The following is a 15,155-nucleotide window of genomic DNA, read 5'->3' on the forward strand; positions in this document are numbered from 1 at the left end:
ACTTTCAATATTGATGGCAATGTGTGAGCTGGAAAGAGTCAGGCTAAAGTGGTCTTGGCTAGAAAAAAGATCACTTTGTATTTACAACTCAAGAATATGATTTTCTGAAATCATAGGGAGACAAATATGGAACCATGCAATAGCATTATTAGTCAACCAGCAGAACATAAGTATATTTATAGCCGCCTCCTCCCCCCACAAAATTCCCGTTGACATCAGAGGGTGTGAAATTTGTCCTTAATCTCTTGATTGTAGTTGGTTCCCTTGGGCAACTCTTTTAAATAAAGCATTATGGTAGCACAACAGTGGTAACGTAATTATATATAAAATGTGAAAATAATCATCTCCCCTACCATCAATTCAACTTTAAGACTGAGAAATCCAGCACCAAGGCTCAGGAAATTCCATTATTTAATGTTTTTCCAATATACTGGTAGTTAGTTAAAGGATGTGATAGTCTTTGCAGAGCTGTTTTATGTGTTTACAAAAGCTTATCTTTGAAACTGGTTTAAGCACAGCCCTTTACTAAAGCCATTAGCAGTGAAAGGACATTTCAAACTTAAAGTCTTTCAATGTAATGTAATTATTCTAAATCATCTGGACTACATGATTAGGTGTTAAACCACCTGCTTAATATTTGGCTGAAAACTTCAGCCTAAAAGGGTTTTATAGCAAACTGGAAAGTGCATTGACTGGAAGATGAAATTCAAACTTCACTATAGTGACCATTATGATTTGTGATCAAAGACATTTTATTATTTCAAATGTAGTGTGCAGAAAACAAAAGGAAGATATAGCCTAGGAAGAGCCAGGCCAGGTAAATTAGCTGCCTTGCCACCAAGGCGACTGTGACTGATGTATGGTATCTGTGTGTCTCATCCACCACTAAACTGATCTGACAGTATCCCACCACTTCATTCTCTTAATCTGGCAGACGTGTACTTGTGATCATGTTTCTTTTGCAGCAATTACTATTTTACCATCTAGCTAGGCATTTACAATACTCAGCATTTACATTAATCAAGTATGAAGGAGGACATGTTTATACCAGAAAGCATTTTGCAGAAAACAGATTCTGTGACTGAACTGCATTTGAAGCATAAGCATAAAATGCCTGCAAATAAAAATGTTATCTATGACTTCTTTCCACACTAAACAACAACATATTTTCTGTACTTGTACAAACTCCATCTCCAAATGCTTTCTAGAATCAAATGATACACTTGCAGAAAGAAACAGCAAGATAATTGAGAGGAAAATTGTGGGGAGGAGGGCAGGAGAGGGAAAGAATGTTTATGCCGATTTAAATATGAAAAATGTAGTTCATTAAAAAGATACAGGAAGATTATTTTGAAAGGCAGAACAAGAAGTTTCTATAACAATTGCTCAATGATATGGAGGTTCAGAGGTGAGACCAAACCAGATTTAAAGGGCACATAGTCAGAGGTCTAGAGACTCAAAACCAGTGAAGCTGACTGGAGCAGTTCTACAGAGGTTTCTAGATAAAAGAAAGCCAAATACAACCTAGATCCTGAAGCTAATGGGAAGCCAGAATCATCTGAGGTTTAGTGTCTGGTGAACAGCCTTCTTTCAACACAAGACATGGTCTTCTGCTTCTATCAGTTCTAATCCTGGGACTTGTGAAGGAATAGAGGAGTCCAAGAGAAATGAGTTAAAGGCATGGATGAGGATCTCAGCAGAAGTCAAGTCACAGGGGGCAGTGGCACGTAAGATAAAGCAGCTGTATTACAACTTGGGAGTCCTCTCTCTTAAAGTCCATTAGAGCCCTTTCCTGTTTGACAAATCTATGGAGACCTGGTCCAGCATGGGCTATTAAGCAACTGGCAGGGATATAACTGCAGGGATATGACAGGTCACTACATATGACCCATTTCTTGTACTCTTCCGCTAAAGCACCTGTTATTTACCAGGGTGAGAGACCGAGTACTGGGCTACTTGGACTTTTGATCTGCTCCACTGTTGCAACTCTTATGTTCTAATTCCATCGGAAAAGTTATAGAGATATATTGGTAAATCAAATTATTTGCAGAGAAAACATTTTCAAACTATGAAGAATATGTAAAGAATCAAATACACTTACCACCAGTGCCCCTGCTCTCAGTCCAGGGTCATACGGTACTCTGAAGCTTTCTGGAAGTTTGTTGTTCTGCAGTTTTTCCAGCTTTTGTTTAAGCTGTGTGATAACTGGAATTACAAAAAAGAGTCACAGTTATTGGGTTCAATAATCGGAAGCAAAATGTTGCACCTCATCAGACCCATTACATCTCAAGACTTGCTTGAAGGATCCTGTTTTTAGCAGCTTTTAGAATTGCTTGAGTCTAGGACTTCCGGATACAATCCTGCAGTCTGGAGACCCAAGAAGGCTGTCCATGCTGCATCTCTATGGATAAGGAGGCTTCATAAAGGATTTATAAAGTTGAAGTCCTCAGCCCTCTAGCTATATTGAGCTAGCCACAGTGTCACTGACTCCCTGAATATTACCAGACATCTCACATAGTAAGTGTTTTTCTTATTGCTCCAACTCCTGAAGTCAGGTAACTACATGAGAACTGTCCTTATCTTTAAAATGTAAAAGCAAACGAAGGTTCATACCCTTATAGTCATGGGCAGATCATGGGATTTTGGGAAGTGGGGTGCAGAAGCAGCCACTGGCACTGCATGGGTGGCTCCACCTCTGCTCTGACACTGGGGCAGCCAAAACATGCTGTAGGAGCAGCAGAGACTATTTAAGTCTCTGAATCAGGTAAGAATCCTGCTCTCTGCCACTCTCCACTCTTGGCATCCCCTCCCTTTCATCCCATGCTCAGCGGCACATCCCTCTTTCCTTGCATTCCCCCTCCTCCTAGGTCAGCTGGAGACAGAGGCAGAGGTGGGTTGAGAGAGTCCAGAGCTGCTCCTGCCCTGCTATAGCCAGGCTGCATGGGAAGCCAGGCTCAGCTTGAGACACAAGTTACAGAGCAAGGAATAGCCATGAAGGCAGCCCTCCCAGTCGCAGCCTCCTCAAACCAAGGGCAAGAAGCGACAAGATCCCTCTCTCAACTACTTGGGCTAGGGACAGAAGTTACACATAAATCAGTCTAAGTGATCAGAAACTGGTTTAAACCTGTAACAGAACAGAAGTTCAGTGCACATAAACCAGTTTCAAAATGGTCAAAACTGGTTTAAGATAAACCTGGTTGAATGTAGTGTCAAACTTGACTGATGGAGGTCAAACTGGTTTATGGAAGTTCTGTCCCAGACCCCTTCCTGGTTCAAGTTAAATCAGTGTCCCTCAGCATCCCAACATGTTTTGGAGACCTGGGCTGGGCTGTGCTGTCTGCTTTAGGGAGCAGGGTTAGCCCGACCCCTGTGCTCTGTAGCCGGAGCAGTGAGGGCTGGTTGACAAGGGGGTGGGAGTGAGAAACCTGGCTGGAGACCGCAGCCAGGTCTGTGGGGGGGGCAGGGGGAAAGAGAGAGGAGGGAGACAGCCCCTGCCAGACCTTTCCCCCCTGGAGCAGAGGGGGCAGGGCTACAGCCTGAGAAGGACTGCCCCCCCAGGTAAACCCTTCTGGGGTCTGGGAGGAGCTTTAATCCCCCCTTCCCCAGCTCAGTGTGCTGGTGCCAAGTCCTGCAAGACCAGACTGAAAGGTGGGAGGTGTTGACAAAGACCTGGCACAATCATCACATGTATGTGGTAGAGATGGAGGAACAGGAGAGGGTCCCAGACAGCTTGAGCTAGTGTGACCAACAAAAGCAGAGAACTACATTTACATTATGAAGCAGAACCTGCAAAAGATGGGAGACTGGAATGCCTAAGCAAGGACTATCTGAATACTTGTCTGTAAGGAGACACTGTGCCCTCAGGATTACCTACACCTAAGACCTATGCAAGGCTTTTTCTTGTCTTTATGATTTATTACATTCCACTTTATGTTAAACTAAGCTGTGTGTGCTATCACTGTTTTTGACCAGGCTGTATCTTAGCTTAGGCGAAGGTTTTTGATTGCTGTCATGTGCTTGAGGTTGCAAAGTTCTATGTTTAATACATACTCGCTTCAGAGAAAGGACTGTTTTTGTTCAAACTTTTATGAATTCAGTGCCACTACCTTTTCCCACACCCCTCTCCTCAGTCTGGAAGTGGCTGCCCCTCCCACAGCCCCTTGGAGGGTGGGGAGGAGGGGCAGAAGCCTGGCAGGCACAGGTGGTGGAAGTGGGGGGAGGGGGGCTAACTGGGCTCAGCCCCCCCAAACACAGGGCAGCAGGTATGGCTAAAGGGCATGGCAACCTGGGTTTCTCTCTTCCCTTCCCTTTGGCAGTGGCTGGTTTTAGCACTTCCGAGCTTCTGGCTCAAGCCACTGCAGGAATGTGGCTGCATTTCCTGAATCAAAAGTGAATATCTGTTCATTTGCTTAGTGCTTCAATCTGCACAGCTTAGACTAACCTGTTGCAGTAGGGGGGAGGGACACACATACTTGGATACCCTGCAGCACGCAGCTGGGAGGATCCCATGCAGCCCAGCAGGCAGGTATGTTTCTTTCTTTACCTGGGCTGGTGGGGGGGGGAAGGAGATCAAGACCCACACAGTGCAGGAGGCAGTGGGGTAGGGCCAAGGCGAATTATTCACCCCTGCTGCACTGTGGGGATTGTCCCACTATGTGGCCCTGCTGGAGCCCCATTCACAGTGAACAGGACCCTGGCTGGGCCAGGCTGTGGGACAATTGGAGCCTGGCAGCATTTCCAGAGGCATGGCATGGTGCCAGGGAGGCACAGGGGAGGGGCATATGGCCCTCCGATCTGTGCACAGGGCAAGAGCAGGCAGCAGCTGCGAGCTGGGCTCTGTCCCTTGCCTCTGCGCCTCACCACCGCTCCTCTGAAAGTGGCATGGTGCGGTGCCATGTGCCTCGCTGCCTGGCCTGCCCTGCGGCGGGAGGCACATGGCAGCACCCGCCACTTTTGAAGCAGTGGGAGCAGAGAGGTAAGGAGCTGAGGCTGGCCCCACTCCGGCCCCTGGCTCTGGACCCCTCTGGGCGATGCGCAACTGGGGCCAGGAAGTAGCTGGTGCTGGGGGCCAGAAGGCAGCCGTGGCCAGTGCAGCAGGGCCGGGAGGCAGCCACGGCCGCTGGGGCCAGTGCAGCCAGGGATGGGAGGCAGCTGGGGCCGGCACGGCATGGCATCAGGCAACACTGTTCCTCCCCCGCAGCCCTTTCCCCTCTCCCTACAGACTTTCCCATTGGGAGGGAGTGTGTGCATGCACATATGCGCGCGCATGCTCAGCTCCCCCCCCTCAAATTTTTTTCTTCCTTTGCCTATGCTGGCAGGCACTGCCCCCAACTCCCAGGCAGACCTGGGATGGGGTCCCTGTGCCCTCCAGTGAGCTAGTCCCTGCTGGTGCCTGACCACACCCACTTCTCTGGAGCAGGGAGGGACAGGAAAGCCTTGGAGGGCTTCTCTCTTCCCTTCCCTTTGGCAGTGGCTGGATCTAGCACTTCTAAGCTTCTGGCTCAAGCCACTGCAGGCATGCGGCTGCATTTCCTGAATCAAAAGTGAATATCTGTTCGTTTGCTTATTGGTTCAATCTGCGCAGCTTAGACTAACCTGCAACAACTGAATCGATTCAGTCTCTGGCTTTTTGACTGTCTGTACTTAGCCTTTGAGAAAAGCAAACCCATGAAGCTACTAGGGGCATAGCCTTTATTAGCCAACAATTACACAGATACCAGCCAAATGCAAAATGCGAAGGCCTGCAGGAGGCAAAGAAATTCCTATGTTCTTAAAGCTTGTTCCATACTATAGCTCTGTCAGTCTTAAACTCTGGTAAACAGAATACATGCTGTTGGTTAGGTAAATAATGTGATGAATATTCATATATTTAAACTGGGTCAATGATGCATTTGCATAAAGCCTCCAGATTTCTAACCTTCATGGTAAATTGGTATGGCTAATAATATACGCAATACATTGTTCTGTTGCAGCTTGCAACCATGGTAAATCTGCAATATACTGGAAAGCACTCTTTGTATTAAACAGGTCAAATTTAACATTTTTAAGAAGTAAAATTTACAGACACATTCTGGGATGCATCTATTCTGAGAAATCTGTTTGAATGCAGTATAAAGGAGTTAATACATGAACACCATAATTAGACACCTTTTTTAAAAAAAAAAGAAGAAACAATGTTTCATTAAAATATGCCATCTCCTGGCTTTCTAAAATGAACTTACTGATTTAATAGACAAATGTACTCTAGACATAGACTGTATTAATTTTAGTAAGTCAGGTACAAGACAGGCATCTTATTGTATGTGGTCATGTTAAAGGCTAGGAATGAACTGATGAAAATCATGAATGGAAAGTACTTATTAATAATGAGATTTCCAGCTTGATCTATTTTAAGGACACAGTACAGGAACCAAAAGAGAGGAAACAATTGCACAAATACTTATTTGGAACAGTAATCAACAATAATTAATCCAATACTGACTCAGGCATGAGTACAGACAGCAAGCCAAGTAAAAACTTACAGTGTGGTTTTAAGGGGAAAAATGCTATGTAATGATAAGACTTATAAGAAAAATTAGGGAAATGCCACCATTCTGTAAAATGCTGGTATGACTGTTCCTGGAATCCTGTACACCTATATTAAAGGAAGATATAAACAGGACTGAATTCAAACTGAGAAGACAGGAAGAGAGATGCAAAAGTTAGAAGACAGCAACTGGAAACTGGTAAGACAAAAAAGGAAAGGGTTCAGTGTTCAGTGCATTCAGATTGAGTGTATAAAGGCAGGTAGAAGGCAGGGCAGGGTGGCAATGTAAAGACCGATTCATGCAGAAAGGCACAGGTTTTTGTGGTTTCCTCGGATGTTATGAATTGACTTGCAGAGAGCAGGAGTACTAAACAGAACAGAATAAAGTAATTAAAATACAGAGGACAGGGAAAGGAGGAGGAAAGGATAGTGGGGCAAAGCTAAGAGAGATGAAGGTGGGTTGAAGAGGGATAAAACAGTTGACCCACTGTGGGACTAAAGGGTTATAAAAGCTAGTGCAGGTAATGGAACAAGAATCCAGAATCTCTGCTGAGGCCATACTTACTTAACGCAATCCGGTATAAATGACGACAGTATTAAGTCAGTAAAGATGGTAGGGGAAAAAAAAGCAAGAGCCTGAAGTTAAGGAGGAAAGACACTTTTTAAGAAATGTTTCCTGTTGAGTAACCAAGCAGTGACATAAAACCAAGGGAGAAGGTTAAGGCAAAATAACATATTTTAAAGAACCAGATAGATAGGTATTAGTGGGACAGCCCATGGTGTGAGTAGGCATGAGAAATATAGTGAGAACACTGAACTGGTGCTTCAATAGTAGCAAAGATAAGGAATAAAATACCTGTTTGGAAAGCAGGAGACATATTAATAAATGAAAGATATTTCTTTCCTTTTCCAAGTAATAAAACTACATACATTTTTAAATGAAGCTTTGACTCACTACAGTGAAAAAACTATTTAAACACTTGTAGGTTAGAACATGCACCAATTTCAGACAAATTTAGAATGGGATTTCCTGAAAAATATTTTATCTGAGGTCTCATATATTCACTACTTTCCTTCCCATATCATGGGAAAACTATGTTCATAATAGTACGTGCAAAATGTATTGTAGATCTGAATAAAGGCCTCAGCCTTATAAAATCTGTAAAGTGAATTCAAGAACTAGTCATTTAAAAACAAATACGTTTCATTCAACATTGTTCAATATGCCTGGCTCAGATGGTTTGTCCATTACAAAAGCATATACGAACAACTTAAATATTAAAATAGGATAGGCAGAGATTGCATTTATCAAGAAGATGAAGAGTAAGGTACAGAAACTTTAGTGACTTCTTATAACAGGGATCAAAGTGCAACTAAGATTATGCCTGGTGGCAAGTGTCACCTCCATTTCTTGTAGCATTTGTTTTTTTCTTGCTTCTCTAACATTCTGCCAAAGACTCTGTAGAGTACTGTACTTCTGCATCTCCCAGTTTTGCAACATTTGAGTTCTGCAAAGCCACAAGGAGCACAGGAAACTGGTAAGCATACTACTCTAGATGGGTTCTACTTTTATTTGTAAATGTTTGTTTGTTTGTTTGTTTTTTTGCAAATGAATGTATGACTGACTCCTCTGACACCAACCATTAACGCTGGCCACTAAAATAGTACAGTAATTATGATGCCCAACAGCAATAGCAATAGTTAACCTTCATGGATTTCACAAAGACACAGAACAGTTTGCTGAACAGATTTAACACACATGATAGAAAGACAGTTAATGTAAGAAACAGAAAAATACCTATAAACAAATACCTTGAGAAGTGACATCATACTTTTCAGCAGAAACAGATTTTATCTCCATTGTGACTGTATGCAGCAATTCGATTACTTGAACCTGTTTCATGAAATCATGTAGCATGGCTTTTCCACAGCCCTTCAGGTAAGCTTCCAGGATTACAGCAAACCTTTGCTGGTAGTGCATGGACTGGGCAATCTCACTTCTTAGAAACCAAAATAAGAAGTGACCAATTCTTTTGTTCTAGAGATGGAGAAAAATGCTAAAATTAACATACATGGCAGTATCCTACGAAACAGCCCATTTTAATGATACTGTAATTTTAACATTACTTACTGGTCCTATTTTGAAGTACTTACTCTCAAACCTCGTTTTAGTAGAAATCTGGCCAGTGCGCTGTCATGATAGGGCTCAAATTTCACAGCCTAAAGAATGTATAAAAAAGCAAGCAAAGTTTTTTTTTAAATTTAAAATATGTATAACACCTTGTTACAGTTTCTTATAGTTTAATCATTATATCAACAGAACAAAGCCTGATGAGAAGAAACATGATGGCAAAGCACAGGACTGGTTTCTAGAGAAAAAAATGCTCAGGGGGGTGAGGACAAGCCCCAATCCTCAACATAAGTTAGCATTTGATTTGGTCTGTTCATGTTACAATAGGCCTGGCCTTTTGTTTTTAAGTGATGTTATTAATTTAACAAATGATTAACAAAAGTAACATGAAGACCTACCCAAACAGTCTGAGCTCACACTAATAAAGTGCAGTACATTGATGACAGTAGGTGATAGTAGAGAACCTCAAAACCAGCAACAAAGCTATTAATTGAGTCTAAAGTTTTATTTTTGTTGCATAATCCAGGGCTGTCCAACTTTTAAACGGTTGCGGGCCACACCAGTAGGGGCCATGTACTGTATGGGCCACACTAGCATGAGCCAGGGTTGCCTCCCTTCCCTGCTGCACCATGTGCATGGCCCCCCACCCTTCTTCCCACCAGCTCACTAGCCACAGGCTCCCCACCTGCACTGTAGACTCCCCAAGCACTGCAACCTGCACTTTGCCACACCAACCCTCCTTGGGGCAGGCACAGAGGAGAAGCTCGAAAACCCCATCTGCTGCTGCAGCCAGAGTGACAGGGGGAATGGGAGCCCGGAGGCCACAGATATACCCTGTACAGACTACATGCATCGTCAGGCCAACAGCTGGACAATTCTGTCTTAATAAAAAAAAATTAAAGTTTCAGATAACAAGGAATCTGAACCACTAATAGCAATAAACCCAGCAGAATCTGGATGTGTTAGTTTCTGTTATGCGTCTCAATACATTCCATGGTTTTCATGCCAAACACTATACTGACATACAGTAGTCATAAAACACCCTGAAATGACTCACTAAAGAGGTGAGGCTTATTACTGTTGGGATCATGTCATGTATGTTCTTGCTTCCCCTCCCCCCCGCCAAAACAAAAATGGTTCCTAGTTAAAATATAAGAAAAAAATATAAAGAAAGAGTCTGAATATTTCAATGTTATTTATTGTTAAATATTTTCTTTGCTGTGTTTATAAAGTTCTCTGAATAGAGACACTATTTTTTCACCTCCAGCTGTGGTCTTAGCTGGACTGAATTTCAACACCTGTTGGTGGTTCAGGGACTGTTTTCAAATTTCAGTTTCTATTTAAAAAAAAAGATTTGTTTTTTCAATAGGAGCCAAGTCAGTCTGTGAAGTGGCAAGTAGACTTTGGGGCACCGTGTTAAACATTAATTGTTCAGGTAAAGCAAGGCTTCTCACACAACTCAGTGGCATTTTTTAAGTCTGTCTGCACCAGAGGTGGGCAATTATTTGGGCTTGAGGGCCACTTAGGGAGTTTTGGTGACCTATCATGGGCTGGGTCAGCACCTTCTTGCCCCCCTCTCCCACAACAGATCATCAAAACTCCCTAAGAGGCCAAGTGGATGGGATGGGGCCATGGGCAGGTGGGGGCAGGGCCAGGGCCAAGGCTGGGATTAGGATTGTAGGACAGTGACAGTGCAGGGCTCGGCCAGGCCCTGGGCAGAGCCATGATCTGCTCCCTGCATGTCCCCGTGATGTGTACCAGCTGTGTGGGCACAGGTGGCTGGTCCCACTGCGCCTGGGCAAGCAGCAGGGCTGGGGCAGTGTAGCAGCCAGACACACTTCCCGGCAGCAGCAGCTTTTTCCAGCTGCTACTGCCAGTCTTTGCTGCTGGACCTGGCCCTGTTACCCAGCCCCACCCCCCTGCCTTTCCACCCTGCACCCACCGCTGCACAGAGTGGGTGGGCAGGATCTCCCTGGAGACCGGCCAGGACCCGCATGAGCAAAGTGCATGGCCAGGCAGATGGAACGGGGTTGAGTGAAAACTAAGAGCTGGCATTTCCTGAGGGGTGCCTAGAGTTTATCCAGGGGTGCCTCAAATCTGAAAAGGTTGAGAAACACTGATCTAGAACTTGTCTGAACAGAGTTAAAGTGCACAGTTTAGGATGTGTTGTCATCCCTCATCATCGGGGAGCTGCATTTTTGGTAGTGTAACTGTGAGAAGTTTGAAGTAAAATGCTTCTGTAAATATAAGCTGTGAATATCCATAAGAGTGGTATTAAAAATGTTATTTGGCTTTTACTAGCACTGTTTTGACTATGACTGAGCACCTCGAACAATGGGTCACTATTACCATTAGAACATTTCTGCAATAATGCAAATATTCCAGAAGACTGATGTTAAGACATGCAAATGCACCTTACCTGTACTAGTTGTAAAAGGTAATGGAGAACATCATCATCTTCTAAACTCTCGAGTTTTTGAACTGCCATTGCTCTTACATTTTCATCCGAAAAATTACAGTCCAAAAGCTGCATTGTTAGTCCAACATCCAAAGTGCTTTGATCCCATGCTTCTTTTTTAGCTAATAACTGGTATGTTTTGGCCACTAAATCTTGCTGTCCCCACTTCACTGAGCTAAGCAGCTTAGGATATGCCTTAGGGTGCTTTATGCTTTCGTATCTGAAATGCCACAATAATTCTTTGTCCTCAGCAGTAAGCGGGTTAAGTGGGTCAGTGGCTATGATCTCTTCGAGCTGTTTGCGAAGTTGGTTTGGCATTTCAGTTCTTGCCCCATCTCCCCGAGTATCAGATGTTATCCTATGTTTGGGCAAAGCTATTGGGTGGCAGTATTTGTCTAAAACAATAGAGACTGCCATTGAGTTTTCTTTATCAGGATTAGTTGCTGATGTAAGTTTGTCAGCATTGATGCTTCCCTGCTCTTCCCCCTTACCTGGAATTTTCCACATATGAAGCACATACTCCCCACTTCGTAACAAGAAACGGTGATCTATCAACAAAATATTTACATAGTAGAGAAGCTGGGTTTTGCATTTAGAGTCAGAACTGGGAGAATCGTGTGACTGAAGGTTGGCCTTTGTGGCTAATGACTGTGTTTTGCCACAATATACCTGCAGATTCAGTAGTGCTCCTTTAGGCAAGTCTTTAATTTTAATATCAAACTCTAGCCAGGTATTCCACAGAACCTCTTCAGTGAAAGGCTTAGATGTAGTCCTTCGTTGGGAAAGGAGTTGTTGCCCATGCTGAATATTAGCCTCAACAAATACAGTAATGTCAGTATTTCTGGGTAGCACTGGAATATCAATGCCAATTATCTTGACTCTAAATTTTCTATTACAGTCCCACAAAGATATAGTGAACACTCTCTCGTGATCTTTTCCATCGATTGTCAACTGTTCATGATATCCTGTAACTCCTGTGCAGTCATCCACCAATGGCCACTCTTCTTTCTGAACCTCATCCTCATTAGGGTCAGGAGGAGTGTCTAGCACAAGGTGAATTTCTTCCCCATTCTTAAGGCACTGTCTTATACAGTGAAAATCTTTGATTGGCGTTTCCCCTGTGATATATTCATCTCTGCCACAAACCCTGAGAACAAAGTCCAGTTCACTGTGATCTTCAGGAATGTCCATCAAAGATTTCTTTTTTGCCATTTTTGTGAAAAAGCTCTGAAGGATCATATCTGGAGTATCATCTATTGAGACTTTAATTTTCTGGCTAGTTGTTCCTCTATGTATGTTTATAAAAATATTATTATTAGTAATCTTTTTAAACAAATACTCTGGAAGGGGCTTGGAAGTAATCCATGGATGCATTGAATACAATTTTGGATCTCTGCAGGCTACTTCAATCATTCGTGGAGTGACTAGCCTGCGGCGTGTAAATTCTAGTTCATCATCATGCACGTTACTTACATCAGTAACATCATATCCTATTAAGTCATTCAGCTGCTTCTGAAATTCTTGAACTTCCTCTGATGGTTTCTGCTTCTGAACAACATAGATTTTGCCTACCTTTTTCTGTAACACTTTCCAATATAGTATACAGTCCAATGTCTGAATTACCTGATGTTTGTCATAAATTTCATACCACTGTCCTTTCTTTTGATACTGAAGAATAAACTGATCTGGGGTGTATTTATGGCAGAAGTCTGAGGTTTGGCTCATTTCTATTGCATGCATCCAAATCTGTGCTTTCATCTGCTCAACAGTACAGTTGCCTGCAATTTCGAGTGTCACTATTTCTGGTGTTTTAGTATGTTTAGGGCTTGTGGGTAGAACAAACTCAATGGGTATCAGTTCCATTGAAGATAAATTATTTGCTGTACAATAAGGCTTCATTCTTCTCCTCCTCCGTTTGTTTTCCTCTCTCATAACAACAGGCTGTTCATGATTCCCCAACTCCATGCCAGAAGAAATCTAGCAAAACATAAACAGTTTGTTCAGTTTCATTTACACTTTTCTATATTCTGTTACAAAGGCATTAATTCTTTGTGTTAGTTTTAACCACACTTCAGAATCATAATTCTTAAAATATACCTTATATATTCCCAGTTTCTGTATAAACCTTTTATTCAGGATGTCACATGTGCACCAATGTGTTTGTTTCTAAACCTAACATAAAAGACTGTGCTTAAACAATTAAAATAGTGCATTTACACAGGACTATCAATCCCAGCTCAGCTAAAGCAGCTCCTCAGAGGGACAAAGCAGTTGAAACTCCCAGCAAACTGAAAACACAAACATTAGAAACTTGCTCCTACTCATTCTTCCCTTCTGAATTTGACTTATGCAGATTTTTCCCACTTCTTGTGTTCTGGGTGTGCAGAATTTAATATAAGTTGGTTCTGACAACACTTAAAAGAAATTTTGCTGAACTAACATGCCAGAAAGATGCTAACCAAGCTCTGGGGAAAACATCTGTTAATTGCAGCAGTGGAAGCAATCAATATAATGCATCTGTAAAACTTCCAGAAATTGAGGCTGTTGACCCCACTCACTTCTCCCAACCTTTCAGTAATTCCTTGTTAGATGCTGGGCAGGGATTTCTTAACAAATTATAATCAGTTAATGTTCATCTAATGTGTAGTTTAGCACCCTAAGAACTGTTCCTTTAATTATGAATTTTGGAAGACTGATAACAGCCAATGATTCAAAACCAAGCATTTGCCATACAAAGATCCTAGTTGGCTACAGATGAAAATGCTCCTAACCTGATGGCAGTATACTATGTTCCACATCAAATAAGAATGTCTAAAACGGTTTTAAAATCTTTTAGTGTTAATGTCCATGTTAATTTGTTTTCTTAAAATCAGTGAAGCATTATTATTATATAAAGTGAAAGAGAAAGGCAAAGATAACTACATGCACTTAAACAACCTGTTCTTCATTTTTTCTTTCACTAATCATAATCTAAGTTGTTTTATTTCAACATTTCCCCAAAAGAAATCTTATATACGAAAGCATCTTCCCACATGCTTGAAGGGAAAAGGAGGGGGGCAAACAAACCAAGCAATAATCTAATGATTGCAAAGATTAGAACCAAAAAAGTTAAAACATATCACGCAGTTAAACCGAAACAGCATGACACACCAGCTAAAATTCATTTTGAATGTTCCGGAAAAGAAATAACCTCGGACACCATTTTTATAATTATCAAAACACAATGAAATATTACCTGATTACAAAGTAGATGCTGAGGCACTGAAGACGACTCATTTGTTTAATTTTTGAGTTCTTTATTTTTTTAAAGAATCATTCATACAAAAACTTGTTTGTTTAAGCTGTTCTGCTTTTCTTTCTTGCCTTGATATCCAGATGCAGAGGAAGTGCTGCACTTACCAGGAAGGAAGTTTTAACCAAGTTGATTACACATACGATTGCTCATTTTAAAAAAAGTCAGAACGCTTTTCCTGTTAGAACAGTTGAAATAGATTTACAGCACTGCTCACCACAAAAACCTAAGCATAACTTTAAAACACATGGGTGGAAGGGATATGCTAAAAATGATCCAGTTAGATAAAAATAAATTAATGGTCATCATGATGATTAAGTATGCATAAAAATAGCTGACTAGAAGAAATGCTCTATTTAACAAGAAACTGTTTCTGAAAATCTATTTACAAAGGGTAAGCTACTTACATGATCAAGTTAAACACAACACAATTAAGGCTCCACTCTTTCCTCATTTTTATTTGTACTTTGGTAGACCTTAGGGGCCCTCACCCTAGACTGCCTATGGTTTTGGATGTTTGTGTCAATGCAGATGCTATGTGAGGCTGCTCTCCTCTGAGGAATAGGTTACTGAATCAACCTGAATGTCTATTAATGGCACTGCCACAAATAAGGCCCAATAATTCTGATGCTGCTGAAAGACCAAAGAGCAATTCCAGACTTGAGAGTTAAAGGAACTATGATGCATATATATCTTTCAGGTTGGTCTTAATGATAAAATGCAAGAGGGAAAGAGGGAGAGGGAAGGA

The 15,155-nt window shown here is 42.1% G+C and overlaps 1 protein-coding gene across 2 annotated transcripts in view; it reads right to left on the bottom strand.

Moving 5' to 3' along the window:
- Positions 1-15,155, bottom strand: part of PIK3CG (phosphatidylinositol-4,5-bisphosphate 3-kinase catalytic subunit gamma) — a 56,115-nt gene that overhangs the window by 20,559 nt on the left and 20,401 nt on the right. Inside the window, exons 1-5 of one of the 2 annotated variants that reach the window (XM_019509419.1) lie at positions 14,351-14,502; positions 11,077-13,092; positions 8,681-8,746; positions 8,339-8,564; positions 2,102-2,205 (exon numbers count right to left, since the gene is read on the bottom strand). In XM_019509419.1, coding sequence (XP_019364964.1) covers positions 2,102-2,205; positions 8,339-8,564; positions 8,681-8,746; positions 11,077-13,080 — 2,400 coding nt within the window. In that variant the 5' untranslated portion in view covers positions 13,081-13,092; positions 14,351-14,502. Of the gene's footprint in view, positions 1-2,101; positions 2,206-8,338; positions 8,565-8,680; positions 8,747-11,076; positions 13,093-14,350; positions 14,503-15,155 lie in introns of those variants that run through there. The other variant, XM_019509418.1, reaches the window with a different exon arrangement.

Source organism: Gavialis gangeticus, unplaced genomic scaffold, assembly GCF_001723915.1.
Source record: "Gavialis gangeticus isolate Ggan-Ray unplaced genomic scaffold, GavGan_comp1, whole genome shotgun sequence".
NCBI classification, from domain to species: Eukaryota; Metazoa; Chordata; order Crocodylia; family Gavialidae; genus Gavialis; species Gavialis gangeticus.